This window comes from Paramisgurnus dabryanus, chromosome 22 (assembly GCF_030506205.2).
Source record: "Paramisgurnus dabryanus chromosome 22, PD_genome_1.1, whole genome shotgun sequence".
Taxonomy (NCBI): Eukaryota; Metazoa; Chordata; class Actinopteri; order Cypriniformes; family Cobitidae; genus Paramisgurnus; species Paramisgurnus dabryanus.
Window position 1 is genome coordinate 13,954,131 of NC_133358.1, and position 20,787 is coordinate 13,974,917.

The 20,787-nt window shown below is 37.6% G+C and overlaps 1 protein-coding gene across 5 annotated transcripts in view; it reads right to left on the reverse strand.

The window, feature by feature from the left end:
* The window catches only part of LOC135785422 (dnaJ homolog subfamily C member 13), a 56,507-nt gene that overhangs the window by 34,206 nt on the left and 1,514 nt on the right, over positions 1–20,787 (reverse strand). For all 5 annotated transcript variants that reach the window (XM_065294843.2, XM_065294841.2, XM_065294840.2 and 2 more), the window contains exons 2-4: positions 13,965–14,045; positions 1,040–1,115; positions 751–900 (exon numbers count right to left, since the gene is read on the reverse strand). In XM_065294843.2, the coding sequence (XP_065150915.1) occupies positions 751–900; positions 1,040–1,115; positions 13,965–14,032 (294 nt within the window). In that variant the 5' untranslated portion in view covers positions 14,033–14,045. The remainder of the gene's footprint in view (positions 1–750; positions 901–1,039; positions 1,116–13,964; positions 14,046–20,787) is intronic.

Genomic DNA, 20,787 nt, shown 5'->3' on the forward strand with positions numbered 1-20,787 from the left:
CCCAAAATAACCCCCTTCAGTGTGATACAAGAACCTCTGCTTCGTATCAGCTTATTTCTGCGATAACAACCCGCTGCCTCTACATTATCCTTAACTTATATTATTTCCTATTATCAACTAAAAGAAACAAAAACTTAGGACCACTCTGATGGTCACACCACTTGTGTGCAAAGTTCAGACTGTAAGCTTTGACACAACACGGTAACACTTTATTTTACGGTGTCTTTGTTACACATGTTACATGTAATTATTATAGTAATAGCAGTTAATTATGCATAATTACGAGCAATTAATCCTAAACCAAACCCTAATCCTAACCCCAACCCTACAGTAAGTACATGTTGTTGATGATTATTACTTAGTACTTAAATATATAATTAAAATGTAACAGTGACGCCTTAAAATAAAGTGTAACCCACAACACCTATTTTGTGTCAAGCAAGTCGTTTTAAATTAACCAGCTTCTCTAAGGAAAGGGTTAAAATGCAACATACTTCCCACAATAATCTATTCGTACTAATATATTAGTAATCTAAGATTGTTATATTAGATACTATTTAATAATGTTTCTGTATTTCTGGTTTTCTTTTTTCATGTAAAGCTGCTTTGAGACAATGCAACGTTGTAAATAAACTTCATTAAACAAGATAATATCACAGAATATAGACCATTAGCATAAGTTGATGTCTTCAGTTGATGATTCACAATACAGAAGAAAAGATGTAAGATAAAAGTGGTGTCGCCTCTCACCAGTGCTTCTGTTAGCAGCTCTGTGCGATGCTCCGTGGAAAACTTGAGCGTTTCCGACTTCTTCCCGCTGCCCTTTCGAAAAGTGAGGTTAAACTCGGTGCCCTGACCTTTACCAACCGGGGTAATGCCGCAAATATCCCCGTAAGGCCACTGCAGTAAGACAAGGAGAAAGTAATTGACCAAATCATTTTAATCCAGACAAAATACTTATGATTTATGTTTTAAAATCAACATTAAACATTTGAGACACATTCTTGTGTGAATGCATTTTTGAGAAAAATGGGATTACCTGGTTTGTAACTTCTAACGTTGTGGGATTATACGTGGTGATGCCATGAGTCCCCACGGAGAAAACACGTTTGTACCTGAGAAATAAAGAAAAGGACATTTTAATAGCTGTGTCCTCAAACTGATACTTTAGCCAGTCGGTCAACAAAAATAACACACATTGATTTGTAAAATAAAAAACTGGACATTACAGCAAATACAGCTGGTTATGTGTTCGACAGTGTACGATTTGCCTCTACAAATGGTTTATATGATACTTAATGATTAAGCCTATGGCATTTCTTCATTTTATTGCCCATCAGTTTTTAGAAGTACATGTTGCACAATTTTAAGGAAAGGAAAGCAGTGGATTTAATAATTATGGGGTTTGGCCTGTGTTTACATCTCCTTTTTTGTTCATTTCAGGGTTCCCACACCTTAGTAAACTTCAAATTCAAGGACTTTTCAAGAACTTTCCAGGTCCAAGACCCTCAAATTCAAGAACTAAATGTGTTGACACATTTCAAGTGAGAGCAAGGTTACATCGTGTTACCTTTTAAAATACATTGTTACAGTTCTTTTTCGAGGGAACACGCGTTACGTCACTGCGGTGACACTTTGGGGACGCCTCCAGGGGTAAGTGCGTCTGAATGTGTATATCAAATTCAACCAATGGGGTGAGGCTTAACTCTTTCACCGCCATTGACGAGATATCTCGTCAATTAAGATATCTCGTCAATTGAGAGAAAACGCTTCCCCGCCAAAGACGAGATTTTCCGTCTTTCCGCAATACCGCTATTATCCACCAGGTGGCGCCCTTCCGCAACTTTTTAAACCCGGAAGTATTGCCCTATGGCAAGCGGCTGCATGTCCGTGTCTGTTTTAAAGATCGCTCTGAATGGGATCTCTATGAAAAGTCCGTCATAAAAATGGAATTATCTCTGCTTTTTGCTCAAAATGTGGTGTTTTTGCAGAAACCTACCCATGTTCAAAAGCTGATTACAAAAGAACCACTGAAGGTAGGAAGAAACGTTTTTTTTTTTTTTGAAAGCAGAGGGTCTGTTCTTTCATTTGATATATTGTATGTTTATATATTTAAAGAAGAACATTTTCTGGAAGACATTAAACTTTTTTGGTGAAAATCATAAAAAACGCTGGCGCTGGCTGGCAACTTTTTTTAAAAACGCTGGCAGTGAAAGAGTTAACAACAAAGACAGGGTGACGCGGGAGCCAGGAAGTATATCACTATCTGAAATATTGCCAAAGACGGCGTTACAGGGACGCAGGAAGTATTGCAAGGGAGACGCAGCGCCTCGTTCCCTTCTCAGGGAACAACAGTACATACATAACCAGAGACGTTTTCATTTGTCAAACAACTATTCAAAAAACCATTTTGGTATGAATCAACATTCGCATACAGAAGATATAAGCATTTAAAGCGAACAGTTTAGCACGTGTGCTTAAAAAGTCTAGAATTTTTATATCATCCTACACTACACAGGGAATAATATGGATTTTTTTCCAGAAAACTTCTTGCATAAAATAGATTCAAGCACTTTCAATGACCTGTATCTATGTATGTATTTTTTCAAAAACTTCCCAGGGCCTTGAATTTTTTCCCCAAATTCAAAAACTATCAAGGATTTCAAGGACCTGTGGGAACTGGGAACCCTGTAATTTAGGTTGGCCATACATGAAAATTTTAAGCCCGATTTACCCCCTTGGCGACTGGAAGGGGGCGTTACCCGATTAGTGTTTTATCGCATCCGAATTTTTGTCCTACGGTGTGTGTGGTGTTACTATTATTATAATGCTGCTCTCAATCGGATCAGAGCCTCCCCGAGCCCAAATCGATATTAACAACTCTTGATCGTGCTGTCTCCTAAAGTACATGACAGCTGCAATAGCCAATGAGAGCGTGTAAGCTTCAACCGGATGTTGCATGCGTTTATAGCTGAAACAAGAAACCCACAAGCATGACATGAAATAGGAGTATTGAGAAAGAAAATCGACTTGGACAACAATGTCAACAGTACTTTTTAGAAGTGCCTTTATAATGTCTCATGCAAGAACTAGCACAACATTTGTTTTTCTCAAGTCATGTTTGATTTCGCATTTCTGTGAGATCTCGCGTCACTTTGAAATCTTTACTACAGTCATCACGTGTGTGATCTCGCAGGCTGGTTGAATGTTCTAGTGTGTGCGTTGACTGCGTTCTGAGGATTATGTTGTTAACAATCACTTTATACTGTCCTTATGTCTGTCGTAGCTCATGGATTTAAAATAGTTTAGGATGTAAAAATCGTCCAGTGTGTCCCAGGCATTAACTGGTCTATTTACAGAAGCAAAAACCGAGGAGGACTGAAGATGTGAGATACTGTCACACATGATCTTTCTGCTCACATTTTTTGACAAATGGACCAAAGAGACAATTTTTTCCAAATATGAAGGTTTGGGTTTTGAACATTTGGGTAAAGTTAACAGATCCACAGACAGTAAATTAAATAAAAATTAAGAAAATGCACATTATCTCTTCTGCATTCTTCCACAAAAGCAATGTTCAAACTGTCCTATGATGAAGTACTTCAGTACCAAATCAGTCACTTTCAATGACATTTGAATTGCACATATTAAATTGCACATATCTTAAATAGGGCAGATAATTTGTGACTTCACATTCTGCCAGGGTTTGCATTAAGTTAATTCACTTTTCAAAGTCAATGGATTAACAACCATTTGCTCTGATGTCATCACTGAGAAAACAGTGTATAAGCATTCAGTGGATTATATTGCTCTGTCACATGGATATAACTCCAGTACCCAGCATCTTCTTCTGAACCCAGGAGACCTGAATCATAACACAAACACACAAACTATGTGGTATAAATAAGAAGTATGTACAGCTGAGAATTTAAGATAACAACTGGAGAATAAGGGTCTGTTTACACATGGTATTATTAAGATGTGCTTTCATCGATCGGATCACAAGTGGACAAGAGAGACACATTATGTTTATACCTGGTATTTAAATCCGTCTCTTTTGTCCACTTTCGACCGCTTCTGTCCTGAATACTGTGAGGGGGTGGTCTGTCGAGACTGTGGGCGAGTCTCTCCGCTGTCATTTAATTTATGATGAGTTTATATGGACGCAAACTAATATTATGTTAGAGTCCACTGCTTGTCTTGTAAGTAAACATGCTGCACAGTGTTTAGTACGTGTATATGTTAGAGCTTTCTCTGATATTTCAGCGGAATTGATGAAATAGGATCACGCAATTTTCACACGCTTGGAAAATAAAACTGCGGAGATCAGACGCTTTAGTTATCAATGAAAAGCTAAAAATAGCGCTGTACAAGGTGTGTTCGCGCCAAAAGTCTGAAAAGATGTAAAACTTTGTTTTCAGTACCTCAGATTAAATAAATGGGCGGAGAGAAGGCGGTCCGTGTGGCTGTTCAAACACATTCAACCACATGTGCGTTTACACTACAAAAGCAATCCGATCGAAACAGGTTTTCGCTACCTCTGAATGTGGTTGAAAGTGGGCGAAAGTGGACGAGCTCAAAACGTTTTAAACACCGTTTACACCTGGCATTAACGTCATCCACTTGTGATCCGATTGATGAAAACGCATGTTAATGCCAAGTGTAAACAGCCTCTAAGGGCGTTTTCACATTAGCACTTTTGGTGCGCACCCGGGTTCGATTGACATCAGAGTTCGGTACATTTGGATGATGTGAACGCTGTCTTCCGAACTCGGGTGCGCACCCGCGAAACGTACTCGAGTCCGCTTAAAAAGGGTGGTCTGTGTGTGTTTGTGTGCGTGCACTTACCTTGACAACAAAATGCATAGAATCCTTGCTTGAGTTTTGTTCTTATTTTTTTAAACCTTTGGTTTTGTTTTCAAAGAAATAATACAGAAACGCACTTTCGTCTGTCTGCCCCAAACATACTAAAGTCGTTTCGATGACAACGGGCTGTCCGCCGACGTCAATTTTTGCGGAGGCATTCAGAAATCATCCCTGCGTCCCAAATCGCCTACTTCCATACTATATAGTAGGCAAAGAGTACGAGAAGTAGTGCTTTTCGCCTACTATATACACTGTAAAAAAAATCCGTAGAAATTACAATGTTATTGCAGCTGGGTTGCCGGTAATTTACCGTAGATTTACATTTATGTTATTTACTGGCAAGAGTTTGTTCAAAGTTAAATACATTTTAAATATTAACAAGTCTTTATCTTTACAGAATAAAACTATACAATTACAGCCTCATGCAAAGCATTCTGGGAACCAGAAATCATCATCAACCTTTTTCTGTTTTTTGCTTCAGATTTTGTTTCTCAGAATGTTTTGCTTGATGCTGTTTTTTTAGTTTTACTCTGTAAAGACAAAGACTTGTAAATGTTTCATGTTCATTTAACTTTGAACAAAATATTGCCAGTAAAAAACATAAGTTTAAATCTACGGTAAATTACCGGCAACCCAGCTGCAATTTCTACGGAATTTTTTTACAGTGTAGTATGGAAGTATGCGGTTTGGGACGCAGCCCATCTCTTGTCGTCTTCTCGTTTACAGCGGTTACCAAGCAACATGAGAACGCGCCGGCTGCAGCTTGATGATGCAAGCGTACCGCGGTTCGGATGCAAAAATAATATGTGAACACAGTCCATGGGGGGAATGGGGAGGGGGGAGCAATCGAACTCTGGTTCGGACCAGGCAATCGCACCAAATGTGAAACCGTCCTAAGAGACTAGACCATAAGACTTGCAAGTATTCAGATAGAAGAGACATTTCTAAATACACATTTACAAAAACTCAACTGCACTGTGATTCTGTCCAATAACAATACACCTATTTTAAATAAATGGTCAAACTGATTGCAAATACGCATTTCCTTGCGTATACTGAAATGCAACTTGAGTGAGTGCTAAAATCTGTCAATCATCAGGATCATACACGTGCACGAACAAACCTGAAACGCCCAACAGACACAAAAAGAGCTTCAAAAGCACCTTTCACCACCCACACACATATTCTGCATTATCTTATTACACATACGTGGAGCATAAAGGGCTATAAAAGACAGCGCCTGAGGTTCAGCTTAACCGGCAACACTAGTTCTACAGGCAAGAAAATAAAAACATTAATGCTGTCACAGGAAGAAAAGAGCTACGCACGGAAAGTGAAATCAATTGCATATGAATTGACCACGATGAACAAATAAAGAGAAGTGCTGTAATTCAGTTCTTCAAAAACATTTATATTGTACAACTGTAACAAAGTCATTTGCAAAGTCAGCAATTCAGCATACTACAGCAAAAGTCTTAACTAGAAGCTAAAAAGGTAAAAGCCAAAAACCAATTTCACATTGCTAACAATCCAGGAGACGCAAATATATTGCAGATGCGTCTGGACTATTATGAATGTCCCATTGTATTCCTTTAGATAAGGACACTAGAGACGCACTGAAATTTCGGGAACCAAAACTATTCTGCCGAAAATAGAAAAAAGCATTTCTCTGATACTTTAAAAGCATTTTCGGTGTTCGGACGAATTGAAGTGAAAAGGCCAAATAAATTTCAATAAACAATAAAGTTTTGGATAATGCAATCAAATAACAACCAGTGTAGAGTGAAAGGCGTGCATGCTTTATAAATGCAACAAACATGTTGGGAGCATAGAAGCATATAAAAGTGTCTGAGAAATGCTTTTTTTAATATTTTGGCCTGAACATCCGCTGCATCCCTAGACACTACCACATTACTGATGTATACTAAATTTGTTAAGGATGCACAGACAAAAATTGCATTTCGGCCGAAAGACAAAAACTTTACATTATTTAGAAATACTGCTGTTAAATTTTATTCAGTTGCATATAACTAAATGAGAAATATTTAATTTTGTTTTATTTTCATAAAATTTTGGTGTGCTACTTTCAAAAAAGTTTGATTGTTTTATTGGTTTGTAGTCCAACTTAGATTCATTAAATGAATGTTACAATTAATGTTTTTGGCCAAGTGCATCCAGAATTTTTTATATCGGCTTTGGCCCAGAATTTTCATTTCGGTGCATCAAAAAGATATGTAATAGTAAATTTAAATAAATATAAAATGTGCTATACAATAGTCTATAACAATAATAAATATTTTTCTCTTAAATGCTACACCCTTTATTTTTTTCTATATTTTATTTTACTTCTGTGATAGCCTTAAAATGTATTTTTTCTTGTTCTTTATATTAATATTATATTGAACACTTGTATACATTGCCTCACACAAAGCATTTCAAAGTATATTCGTCACTGACATATAGGGCCCTATCTTGCACCCAGCGCAATTGACTTTGTCAGTGACGCATGTATCATTCGTATTTTTCCACCGGCGCACAGCGGGTTTTTCCCTCCATAGACGCACGTCGGCAAACTAGGGAATGAACTTGCGCTCCCCGGGCGGTTCAGCGCAAAAAAGGAGGCGCAAACCATCCCTGATGCTATTTTGCAGTTTCAAAAAACAATTGCGCCACTGACCAGAAAAAACTAGTCTAAAGTCAGTGGCGCACACACTTTGCTTATCTAATCTACACAGATGCAACAGTTATTTTTTGCAAATCATAAATATTTACAGTAAAAAATATTTAACACGTGAGATAAGGGAAATCATTGTGTTGAGCATCGAGGTGATAGTTTTTATTTATTTTGTGTGGCTGCATTAAAAAATTCTCATGCAAATAACGATTAAAATATTTTCATAAGTTTGTTGTGTGGCTGTATTAAATTTATTTTATGTAAATAATAATTAAAATGTTTTCATAAGAAACCTTAATGTATGTGAACTTGATTTGTAAGGGTACTTTGGGGTTGGACTGCTTGCGTTTCTTGGCTTTCAGCGGTGAGGGTGGACGCAGCGATGTCCTCTGCTGGCGTCTATGTAGAGGCAGATCCACCTCCCGTTACACGGCGTGGCCGATTTATGCTGGCAAGCTTGAGATTCCCCCGTCTCCTGACATCATTGTAGCGCTTGCGGCGCAACGTCCTGGGGATGCCAGCTGATGAGACAATTGTGGCTATTTCCTCCAACGCCTGTTTAACCGACGCTGATTTGGGCGGGTTTCTCCTATCCCCATACAAAACAACTTCTCTGTTTTTGACTGCTCTTACAAGAACGTGGGTCTCCTCGGCTGTGAACCGCTCCTGGCGTGCGCCTGGTAAATCCGTCATAAAAATAGCAACCCGCCATGAAACTTGCGCACTTGCGTTTAAAGGGAATGTTGGATGACGTTCTGATTGGTTTATTTGACGTTACGCCCAAACCACACCTATGAATAATGAACCTACTTCAGACCAGCCCCTTATTGATTTGCGCCTGGCGCAAAAGTTATTTCTCCCGCCGGGAAAATAACACAGCGCCCAAGATCCGCCCACAAACTCACTTTCGCTTTGCACTTCGCACTTGTGTTTCAGATTGTTAAAATAGGGCCCATAATGTAGACATGCTAAATAAAATTTCAAAAAGTAAATAAATCAGTGCAATTAATTAAAATTAGGATACTGTAAAATGAAGATACTGTAAGTTAATGTAGACTGGCAGTGAGTGAATTAACCAAATGAGATGAACAGAAAGTAGCTTAGTCTGTGGATATTGTTTGCTGAGGCTTAACCCAGCAAAGACAGACAGATAATAAAATACAATGTGTATGTGTGGACGTGTGTCTTTAAAAATAAAGCCATCTGTTTATCCCATGACCAATCAGAGAGCACTGCATTAAGCTTTTGTCTTAGCGATGAGAGATCATCCATTGCAAACCATCTGTATGTGAGAGGATGAGACGTTTTCAACACTAGCTCTTGTGTTACAAAGCTGACAAACACTCAATGTAAACCTTGCACAAAGCTTTTGGGGTAATATTAGTTATATTAGGTACATTACAAAGCTTGGAAAAATGCAACCTCTGAGTAGAGTAAATGTGTGCAGATGACCTTGGCTCAGATATCTGTGGTTGGAAATACAGTGTTGATTTTAAAAGCTATGTCCTGATTGAAACAATAGCATACTGCTCAATGCCTACTTTTTCTTAAAAACAGTATTCACAATTTGTAAAATAAGATATAAGTATTTTATGTTTTAAAAAATATGCATACTCTGCATGTTACAAAGTGCAAAAAATATTCAAGAGTTGTTTGGTACCGGTTAATCTCTCCGCCCAGTCTCCATTCTCTCTCCCTTTATGACCTTGCAAAGCAATACTGACCGACTAAGACCAGTCACAAGACCAGTTAATTATTCATAGTCTATGCCTTTTAACATCTATAGCATCTTAACAAGTATAGCATCTATTGAACCCCACAATATGGCTGGACCTTTCTAATTATTCACGGGGTCTTCTTTCAATCTTAACAACTGCTTCAAATGTAGAATTCCTACGCATCAATCTCCAGCATATTTGATAAATATGTTTGAAATACCATAGCACCAATATCAGCATTTCTCAAGTATAATAACATGTAAATACAAATGTTTTTGAGATGAAACTATCGCTATAACAGGATAATACCAGTACATAGTGTAAAGTTATTATTGCATTTCCAACAAAGCTAATGTGTTGAATTCAAGTATCCAGATTAAACTTTCACAAAACTTGAAAAGCTACCACTGATTAAAATTGTATTATTCACAGCCTGTAACAGGTGCAATGCAGAAGAAATGCCGAAAATGCAATGAATGGATACATTTAAATAGACCGGTTGGGTCTGCTGTGTGCTGACAATACTGTCCAATAGCTGAATCATCAGCTCAGATGCTATCATCACCCATGATGAACAATTCAAGGCCAACCAAGCAGTGGACCCAACATGCAGAGTGAAATACACAGCTGGATGACTTTATTAAAACATTTCTCTGGTGCAGACAATCAAACTCAGGTTGAAGTCTACAGCGAAGATAACTGTGAAAGAGATTATGGGCAAATGACATCATGGATACTATAAGGTAATCATATCACCTGATCCTGCAGTCATCATAAAGGGAGTGACTAGGGCAGAGCAGATAGATCCTATAGCAGGTATTTAGTGGATCTATCAGAACGTATCATTGAACAAAACGATAAAGGTTATTTTTAACCTAATGCTGGGTAAATATTGGACAGAACATATGTTGGGTTATAAAGGGTATGCATGAGTTTAAAAAAACAGCATTGCATTGAAACAACCTACTAGGGATGGGCGATATGGCCTAAAATCCATATTGCGTTATACATTGCAGCCTCTTGCGATAGCGATATGTATTGCGATATAATAATTTCAATAGACTTGTTTCAGAACAGGTTATATAGACCCTTACAAAAGCCAAACTGCTAAAAAAGTAAGTAAAAGTAAACCGTTATGGCCAGATTAGTCTTGTTACCTCTCTTAGCTGGAACTTTTGCCTGACACAATCTACGTCAGGGGTGTCCAGACTTTTTTGTGTGGTGATCTACTTTTAAAATGATAAAGCCGACAAGATCTATCTGCTAAAAAACATATATATATGCATGTTTCACAATTACTAGACCATAATGCCAATTTCGCGCGTGGAGCAGCAGTTAACTTATGTAACTTATGGCTTAAATCCAAAAAATAGATGTTGCATCTGTCTTTTTCACGAGTTCCTCTGTTTCGCTGACGCTTTCATCCATGTTTATTCGGCTGCAGCTCGTGGCTCTAAAGTTCACGGGTAGATTGTTTCATTAACACGCATTATCGCGATAGTGCAATAGATTTAAAATCTCTATCGTATGCCAATTTTCTATCGTTTATATTGCATATTGTTTATATTGCCCATCCCTACAACCTACCATTAGTTTATTTTTTTAACCCAATATGTGTTTGGTTCAATATATACCCAGCAGAATTTAGAATGTAAGTTCTGAGAAAATTACTACTAAACTACAAGCTATTGTTTAATATACTAACAGAGTATCATATGTCTAGTGTAAACATGAACATATGTAGGGCTATATATCTGTTGCAGGACATTGGCGTTAAGTTGCCATTATAGACTTGGTCAATAGAGCTTATATTGTATATTGCCTTTCTGTGGTGTAACACTGCTTGAAAAGTGTCATAATCAATTTTAAAAGCATTTTATGAGGAAGAGTACAGTACAACATGTGACATAACAATACATTAGCAGTAAACAGCCCCGGCCGAGCTGATTGATGGTACTACATATGGCCAGAGGATGTCTGTCTACTGTACAGATTTACCCCAAGGTGAAATTGTCAGCCATTTGGTTTGGTTTTCAGTTCTGGCCTCATTTTTTTTATTTAAATAGCTGTATGACATTTACTTCTGTTATTAGGAAACTATGAAGCACGTCCCTCCAACCACCTATTCATTTTTTCCACATAAAGACAAGATTATACCACAAAATCTTGACTTAAGCCTCAGCTGTGTCAGTCAAACCGTTGTATTAAATAGGGACGTATTAGAGGTCCACACTAGTATATTAAACAAACTCAGCTCAAATGTAGTTGGTTGCTCATCAGTTTATGTCTTGTCAAGACTGAATACGTTCATGTACACTATACTTTAAACATTTAACTACTCACAAAACTAGCCATCAATGTTCAAAGTTCAACATTTAAGGGCCCGTTCTTTCTGTGTATTTGAAGATTTGGTTGTGTTTACAGTTCGCAATATAACGTGTTCATGTTTCAAGCTGTATTTTTCACACAATTTACTTATCTTTATAGCGCAGTTTTCACTGTCCTCAAAACGGGCTGATGTCTTCCTTGTTCTTTGAAGTCCCTCCTTTAGAAATACATATCGAGTTCTGATTGTGTAGTTTGTTTAGTGTGTTGTGATTCGATAGCAGCTTAGCTTGCGGTTAGCTTAGCTGGCGACTGGCGTATTCCTGTGGGCGGAGTTTAGTCAATAAACTGTTCTACTGAAGTCATTAAAGCAGGAAGTAGAGGACTGTAGTCCAAACCGGCCGTTCGCTGTAGGCTTTGAAAGGTAAATTCTGTTAAAGAAAATATATCGCCTGGCAGTGAACTTTGAGCTTTATTATTTTACAGGTATTATTTATGCTATTATAGCAACATTACACACTAACTAGGGTTTAAAAAATGGGATCAGAAAGAACGTGACCTTTGAAGATGTATCTCTATTACAGGTTAGAAATGTTCCATGTGGATGGATTAAACACACACCTAACCTGTCAAATGTCTTGAAAATAACCACCAAAGCAATGTCTATGGTAACCATGGTAAGTGAAATAATTCAAAAATTTTAGTTATTTGAAAATAATTACCACCTTGTGTGTGCATTATTTTCGAATAATTCAACGACCCATTGTCAATTATTCCTTACCCATTACTTGGCCAGCCAACATTTTCTGTGAAGAAAGAAGCCTACAAAACTCTTTATAAATTTTAGTGTTGGGCCAATGATGCTTGCTATGCTTCTCATGTATTACGGTGAAACGGCGCTACATCCAATCCTTAATAAATTTCATTTCATTACCTGGACTTTTTTCACGATCATGAATCAGAAATTTTTATATAAACAATGCTGCAGAGCCCACAAAATATGACAAAGGCATCATAAAATATGCATATTTCATACAACTTCATGTACTACATTCTACATCGTCTAAAGCCACACAATAGCACCGAAACATAAGCCATTGTTCAAGCCCCTCCACTGCAGTTCTCAAATTTAATTCGCACTTAAAGCATATTTAAATTTGGCACAAACTTGGCTGGAAAACATAAACCAATGATGTCAGGCATAACTGATATGCCTGCTGCAATGCATATTGACATGCTATCTGCCCTCATTCGCTTTCACTGTATGTAAAGGCATTGTTTACAATCACTCCAAAGTCCTTTTGTACCCCACATGGAGAAGTTACACAGAGTTAGAATAAGAAATGAAAGGTAGGCTATGTAACATACAACTAAACCTTTAGACTCTTTCTTGGTTAATCATGCATTGAGACTTATATATATTTGACCACAAGACATACACTGTCGGCATGCTTTACACACAAATGAAATGTGAGGGTTTGGAGAAGCAGTTGGCAAATTCTCATCCCTGTAAACAGTTACTATGGTGACCTTTGCCCGATCTGAATGGCAGTAAGACCAAATCTTATTCTGTGTTCATCTTAATTCATTTCAAGGCCCATTAATGAACTAACAATTAATTCACAGACAGCTCCCTTCATCTCTCTCACAACACATCACACACTATCTCAATAACCCTATAAAGGTCCACTACGCTTTCATTCACATCAAATAAATCCAGGCCAGTCCATCAGGCAGCGTTACCTACAGTTTCCATCCATACATTAATAAAAAAGAAAAGATTGATAGTCATCAAAATATGTCAGGAGTAAAAAGGAAAGTAATGAGATCAGTGTCTATTGAAATATAGGCAAGCATATACAATGTACTCATGTACCCACGCTTTTTACTATCTATCAGCATAAAATCTCGTCCTCAACGGAGGTGTGAAGCACCAACTTAGAGAAGAAGCTGCCATGTTAAATGAACAACTACAGTTCTTTCCTGTTTTATGTGACGTTCACAGAGCAAAATGTGTTCTTTGTATTTACTTGCAAAGAACTTCCCTAAATTAAAGCTTTTCAAATCTTTCAAAGATTCAATGTCAAAGATTCTAACAAAAGTTCAATTTTGGATTTCTCGCCATTTTGAGAAATGTCTTGCCATTATGTGTAATATGCACATGAAACCATCAAAAGGCCATCAATATCCTGTAGGTGGTACGTGGGCCTTTATCATCATCACACATGATAGTATAGCATGTTTTCCTGCAAGGCACGGCTAAGTTTCACTAAAGCCTTAGATCAAAAACACATTCATGAAATCCAAAAAGTGAGTTCCCCCTGAATGAAATGTATCATGGTAACAGAGAGCGAGGCCGAGGAGCAGAATGAGGCACTTACTTCCCCCTCCAGGAGTGCTTGGTTGTGTAGAAACAGGCCAAGTCTTTGTTCTCCTTGAGGACGTTCATCTTCAGGCAGGGCCTGTGAAAAAAAAAAGAGGGTCATAGTCTCTAACTGAAAGAGAATAGATGTCAACTTAAACATAAAGTGGATTTACTTAGTGCAAAGATGACAAAGAGATCGTATATGAGCACATATATGAGGTTGGGACTGAGTCCAAGCAGAAGGAAATTTAGCAAATTCTAGTAGAAAAAAGGATGCCATGGTTTCAGGGACAATTTATGACACAAACTGACTAAAGCCTGGAGTATAGTTAGTTTTTATGTGTATGTTGTTAGTAGGGTTGTGCCGATAGACGATAGTATCGTGTATCGACGATCTTCAGACATATCGCCAATGGCAGGCTTTCATGGCGATAGTCAAGACGATTAGTGGTGCAACGGATCGCAGTTGATCCGTGATCCGTACGGATCACGACCCACGGTTCGGCTCGCATGTGATTCGCGGATTAATACGCAAATTTAAATAGGGAAAGTTTATAATTTGTAAGTGTTATAAAGGTTTGCAAATGTTAACATTCAAGTGATTTTAAACAGTTTAACTGCAAAACGGCGCTAAAGTGATCAGTTTACTTTACGCACAAACGCACGCGTGCGGTTAAATGCGTCCGGTCCAGCTCGAGTCAGACGTAATCATCCTTCAAAGATCAGAACTCTTGATGTTTAAATTTCAGAGAGTTGCGCTACTCTCTCTCATACTGTAGTGTATTAAAATACATTTGGCTAATAGAGCAATGAAAAACAACGTAACGTTTTTATGTGGGACGACTGTAATGCTGCGCCGTCTGTAATTCACCCTTTGTCTGTGTCTGTGCGCTCGTTTAAGGGGACTCGGTAGTGCACAAACAGAGAGATGCAGTCTGTGCACATTTGGTCTTAAAGAGACAGTAAGCTCAATTGACCTACTTAAGTCTGTGTCATTAATGTTAATCAAACAACCCAAGACAAAGAGAAAATCACTTCTGAAGCTTTAAAAAAATAATAATTACATTTAATTAATACAATAAATGCAGTGTTATTATTCATTTGATTTCTGTAACTAATGATTTTAGACCTTACTTAATGTGCAACCTTGTTCTTTTTATAAATGTTTATAATTTCTGGATTTGTTATTAGAATTTTCCCATACTTTTTTTTTTGCTGATCCGAAAAATGATCCGATCCGTGCCTCAAAATCCGTAATGTGATCCGAACCGTGAGTTTTGTGACCCGTTGCACCCCTAAAGACGATAGTTGGCGAATGGTTATTATTATTATCATCATAATTTTATATTAACACCGACAATCCATGCTTTTCCTCACATGAGGGTTTGTGGGCTTCACTTTACGCGGAGAGCTTGTAAAGAGAGAATTCCTTCTTGCACGTACCTGCACTTAATGCGCGCGTCTTGGACTCCTTCTACCACTAAATCCAGCGCGCCGCGTCATGAGCAGCTGCGCTTCTCCCTGTCTCACGTGCACGCGCTCTCGCGTCTGTCCGCAGTCTAAACATAAACTAAAGTAGTAATCCTTATTTGTTCAGTTTAATGCGTTTCATGCGCACAGTCGAACACACAGCCTTGCAAATAGTTTATTTGACTCGTACGCTTACACAGACGTTCGACGAATGCACACTACAACAAATTGCGATGCCTCTTCAGGCCTACATACTACTACATATTAATCCTTGTTCTGTGATGTGACATGTAGACAAAAAATTTTTTGTTTGGGTCTGTAATGCCTTAGAAGCTTCCTAAAAACCTCTCTCAGATAGCTCTATTAGGGTGGGGGATTTTAAACAAGTGGTTTTGCACCTATTTGACTCCCCCTACTGGCTTAACTTGCAATCTCATTACTGATTGGCTGACTTTGCTGCCACTCAAAAAATAGCCAATTATTTTAAAGTGGAGGGGCAGTGAGATGCCTGTGATGTCATAAGCATCAGTTTTTCAGATTGGGTCGTTTTCTGGCTTACATTTCTAAAAGAGGAATTTCTATGAGACTGAGATGTTTAGCATGTCTAGCACTTTTTGTATGTTTGTGAATGCGGGTAGACTACCATTATTCAACATAGACAAGGTAAAAATGGTTTTTCATTCTCTGTCCCCTTTAAAGAAAGACAATGAGAATAACTAATACTTAATTTCAGCACAAGCACACTTCACATTGTACACACAGATTCCACACCTCATCCTTAATGCCTCTCCAGTCAAATGTTTGCTTTCGAGGCAGGCAAGAGTTTTAGAAAGTAAAAAGCTAGACATGGAAAGCATTATCAATAATTCTTACACAAGTGAACATATGATGTAAAATAAACTTTTAATAACTTTGGATAATGGAAATAGCTTTGCATGCCGGACTAAAATGTAAGCTATGAAGGCGCACTCAGATTATCCAAAACAAACCGAACCTTGCCCGAGAGCAACTGTCCCCACTCCATACTCCCCCACTCGCATGTACTCACACTGTACTTGTATTGAATTGATCAAAGACCAAGCACGCTTTTGTCATTATGATGCGATTGTTTTCATGAAAACAGGAAGTAAGGCACTCTCTTAACATTTGAGCCTATCGTAATGTTAAGTCTGTGTTTTTTATATTGAGTCATTTGGGCCAACAATGGGAAGGAACTGAAGGAATTTACAAACCAGAAAATATTTTATTTGCATGGAACAGTATTTTTCTTTTTTTTCCACAAATATGTTGTTTTTTTAGAAAGTATTTAGGTTTTTTTCGCATGTTAATGCGTTTCATTCAGATATGTATATGTGGCATATACAGGGTTTCCCACAGAAAATTTGTTAGTTAAGGTGGTAGGATTGGGCGGGTGGGCGTGGCACTCAAACGTACGCGTCATGATGAAAATTACAATATTTTTATTTAAAAAACTCAAATAAAACTTAATTTTGAAGAAACTATGACAGAAAATGAACACATACTAGATAGATTATTAATGAATTATATGTTTTTAATAGATACCTCTAACGGGAATAGCTGGGTGATGAAGTGAAACTAAAGGGTTAATAAACACAAACTAAAGCAGATGTTGTAGAACGTCTGGCGAACGATGATAGCGCGAAGATTGTAAAAACTGGTTATTTCTCACTATTAATTACATTATCTTAAAGGAGTGTAACTACTGTTGCGTGGAAATAATGCACATAAATAATGTGGGCAAGAGCGCTCAACAATTATATCAAATCAACAGGCACGTGCAACCTAGCTAGCAGGTTGCTCAAACAACAAAATCACCAGCTACAGTGTGCAAGAACTATAGACTAATACAATAACAGGCTTAAATAAACCCAAAACACAAGTTCACTTACAGTACTCAAGGACACGCGTTTTATTAACTGGCTATCCTCCAGACATGATGGACCACGTCTTTATCTCATTTCGGCCATGTGGTGTTCGTTCCCGCTCGCGGTGTGAAGCTCGTCCGCGCTAGTCTCTAAAATGCACTTGATGGCCTGTTGTGCAGCTAATTATTATTATTTATTTTTTTTGGACGACCTTGTTAAGGTGGTAGGGTTTCCCAGCTTAGGTGGGCCACCCGAACTGCAAAGTGCTGCGGGAAACCCTGCATATAGAAGATCTTAGTAAAACTACATCATCACAATTTTGTTCCTCATACATTCAATTCGATTCGATTTTAATTTTGGCATATTGAGCTCTGTAGATTCCACTGAAGTAAAAATTGTACGAGTAGCAACAAGTGTTTCATTACCAGCTGTTTATACAACATTGTGTGAGATTTAAATTACGCACAACCCTTTTAAAGAAGTCATACTGCAGTTCCTAAGTAACAGTATTTTTTCTGCACGGGCATTTTTTACTTATTTTTGGACGCTGTTTGTATGTATTGTATACAGAGAAACATGACAAAACCATGGAAAACATGAAAAGCAGGACGACAAAAGGTGAATCATGATAAAACCTATCAGTAGAGGGACAGCAAAACAAAGAGAAAGAATCAGATTCATTGCATTTGCCACTGAACAAACAAGCCAAGGAAAGAAGGGAAAAGAAGGGGGGCTATTTAGAAAGTAATGCAAAAAGTGCTGAGAGGTGTTAGATCCATGAACTGTGTCGAACACATGAATGAGTCCGTCAGCATTCTGCATCAGTAATGAAAATGACTGACTCCATCCTTCCTTCCTTCCAGTGTTCTTTTGCTCCAACTACTCTTATAGCTTTCCTTTTAATTTCAAAGTTTCAGAAAACAAATGGAAACGACAAAACTAGCAAATGAATGCAATACAGTCTGCTGAATACATTTCTCAAAGGGGCAGGGTTTAGATTAATCCAGGACTAACAAAAAGCAATACTGGTGTGCATCTGAGACAAAACAATGGCAATGATATATTTTAAGATCCGTCAGTGCTGTTTTCCCTTCGCACAACTCAAACAAGCATTTTAGTCTTGGACTAGACTTAAGCCCTGTCCAGGAAACCACTCCAAAGTCCTTTTCAGGATACAAAAAAATATTCACCAATCTGTCTAATGCTTGACGCTTCGCTCTTATACATAACCTTTGGTATTCTGCAGTCTAGAACATTTAGGATACATTACAGTCTTGGAAATGCATTAATAACTTGAGTAGGTACAAAAACAGCAGCAATGATTGTAGGATGCAGTCATGTGACCAATTTTACCAGCTCTTAGCATGGATCAATACAAGTGGTTTTACCTGATCTCCTTCATTCTGCATTGAGGCATCACACAGCACACACAACAGCATCGGTTATCAAGAAGTGAATGTGCATCTGTTTGTTATCTGTCTGTGCTCTCTCTGCACACTTTCAATACGGTTTCATTTTCCTTTGTGTAATATGACGCAGAACTAAGCGAATTAATAATGCGGACATTGCAGACATTAAAAGCAATAACTTTCTTATGAAACTGTAACTAACCCATAACAGCAGGACATCAATAACACAAAATGCTGAGCATGTATTAAGGGTGCATGGCATTAAAATTAAAGAATTGCACAAGACGGCAGTGCCTGTCCCCTGGCATGAAACACACACACATTTAAGGGGATCACAAAAAAGTAATGTATGCAATATAAAAGTATCATATTATATTATGTAAATAACTTATACAGAACTTAATTTAAATAGATAATATGCTAACCCCTTGTATTTGTTAACTTTAGTAAATGCATTTGCTAATGCTAACATAAGCTAACAAAGAGCAATATAGTTCTCCAGCATTTATTAATCTATGGTAATGCTATATGCCAATACAGTTGTTCATGTTATTGTGCATTAACTAATGTTAAGACAACTTTTAATTTTTTTGCATTAGTAAATGCTTCTATGTTAATAATGTTGTAGAAGAATTGTTCATTGTTGTTGACTTTGTGCAAATTAATTAACTAATGTTAAAAAGCACCAATGGTCCGATTTCGGTGTGCAAGTGTGCATTAGTACAGTGGTTCCCAAACTTTTTCAGCGTGTGGCCCCTCTTGTGCACGGTGCATTACTTCGCGGCCCCCCAAAGAAAATTTGTGACAAAAAAACGTTCTAAAACAACATTTTAATAAAAAAAAACATTAAATTATACAAAAAAGTAGTGCTTTTGGTTGGTAGCCTTATTTTTTTAGGTTTAATTACAGAATTCATGATAAATTTATGTATTTCATAAAATGTCATAAAACTGGGGCCCCCCTGGCACCATCTCCCGGCCCCCAGTTTGAAAACCACTGCATTAGTAGTACATGTTGATGATATGCAAAAGGTACAAATCCCAAAGTTAACGATGACGTGCGTTTCTTTTCCAACGTGAATCTCTTTCTTGGACTACAAGTCTTGGACTACTACTGACTAAACCATGATTCAAACACGAGGTTTCTGCAGTGCAGAGTAGCGCTTGTTGCTTGTCGTCCCTACGATCACAAATGCAGACGTGGTTTTTATGTTTTAGTATTCTTATCTTACCAATCTGTTACATTCGGCTCAAGCCCCGCTGGCAAAGTTGATCTATCAACTTGGTAATTTGCATTTTTTTTTATCAGATTCGGCTCTTATTGGTAAGGTAGTAAAGACAATATTAACTCCTGTCAGTATTGCATTGTGAGCTAATCCTCACAACATGGTAAGGAGTAGGGCTGGGTATCAATTCAGATGTTCCAGATCGATTCAATTTCGATTCACAAGCTATCAAATCGATTTAATTTCGATTCTCGATTCAATTTCCGATTCCAATATTTGGGTCGGTTTCTATTCTCGATTCAACACAATGAATATAGATTTACTACAAATACTATATTGAAAAAAAATAACAGTGAACAGAAGTTTACAAGTGGGTTATTAATAAAAAGAAATTAAAAGCTACAACACTAACGTTGTTGTCTTGCTTGCGAAATCTAAAATGCTTCCATACCTCTTACTTTTAATGTGAAGGTGGCATCAACTTCAATGAAGCACCTAAAACCGCCATTTTAAGCACTGAATGAAAGAATGACAGACTCCTTGGTAACATCGCGCAAGGCAAAAAAGAGAGTGACATCTAGTGAAGAAGACTAGTAATTTGATTAACGTTAATCTTACGTTCAATGTTTGCAGAAAAAATTATGAAAAAAAAATTGATTCTGCTCTTTGAGAATCGATTCTGAATCGACCACGTTTTAAAAAAACGATTAATCGAAAAATAGATTTTTTTTGCCCAGCCCTAGTAAGGAGCGTCACATTTTCGGCTGCCGTCAAAGGTGTTCAGGCCAATCAGAACATACTGGTAAGATGGCCAATCGGGGACACATCGCTTTTCAGATAGATGAGCTT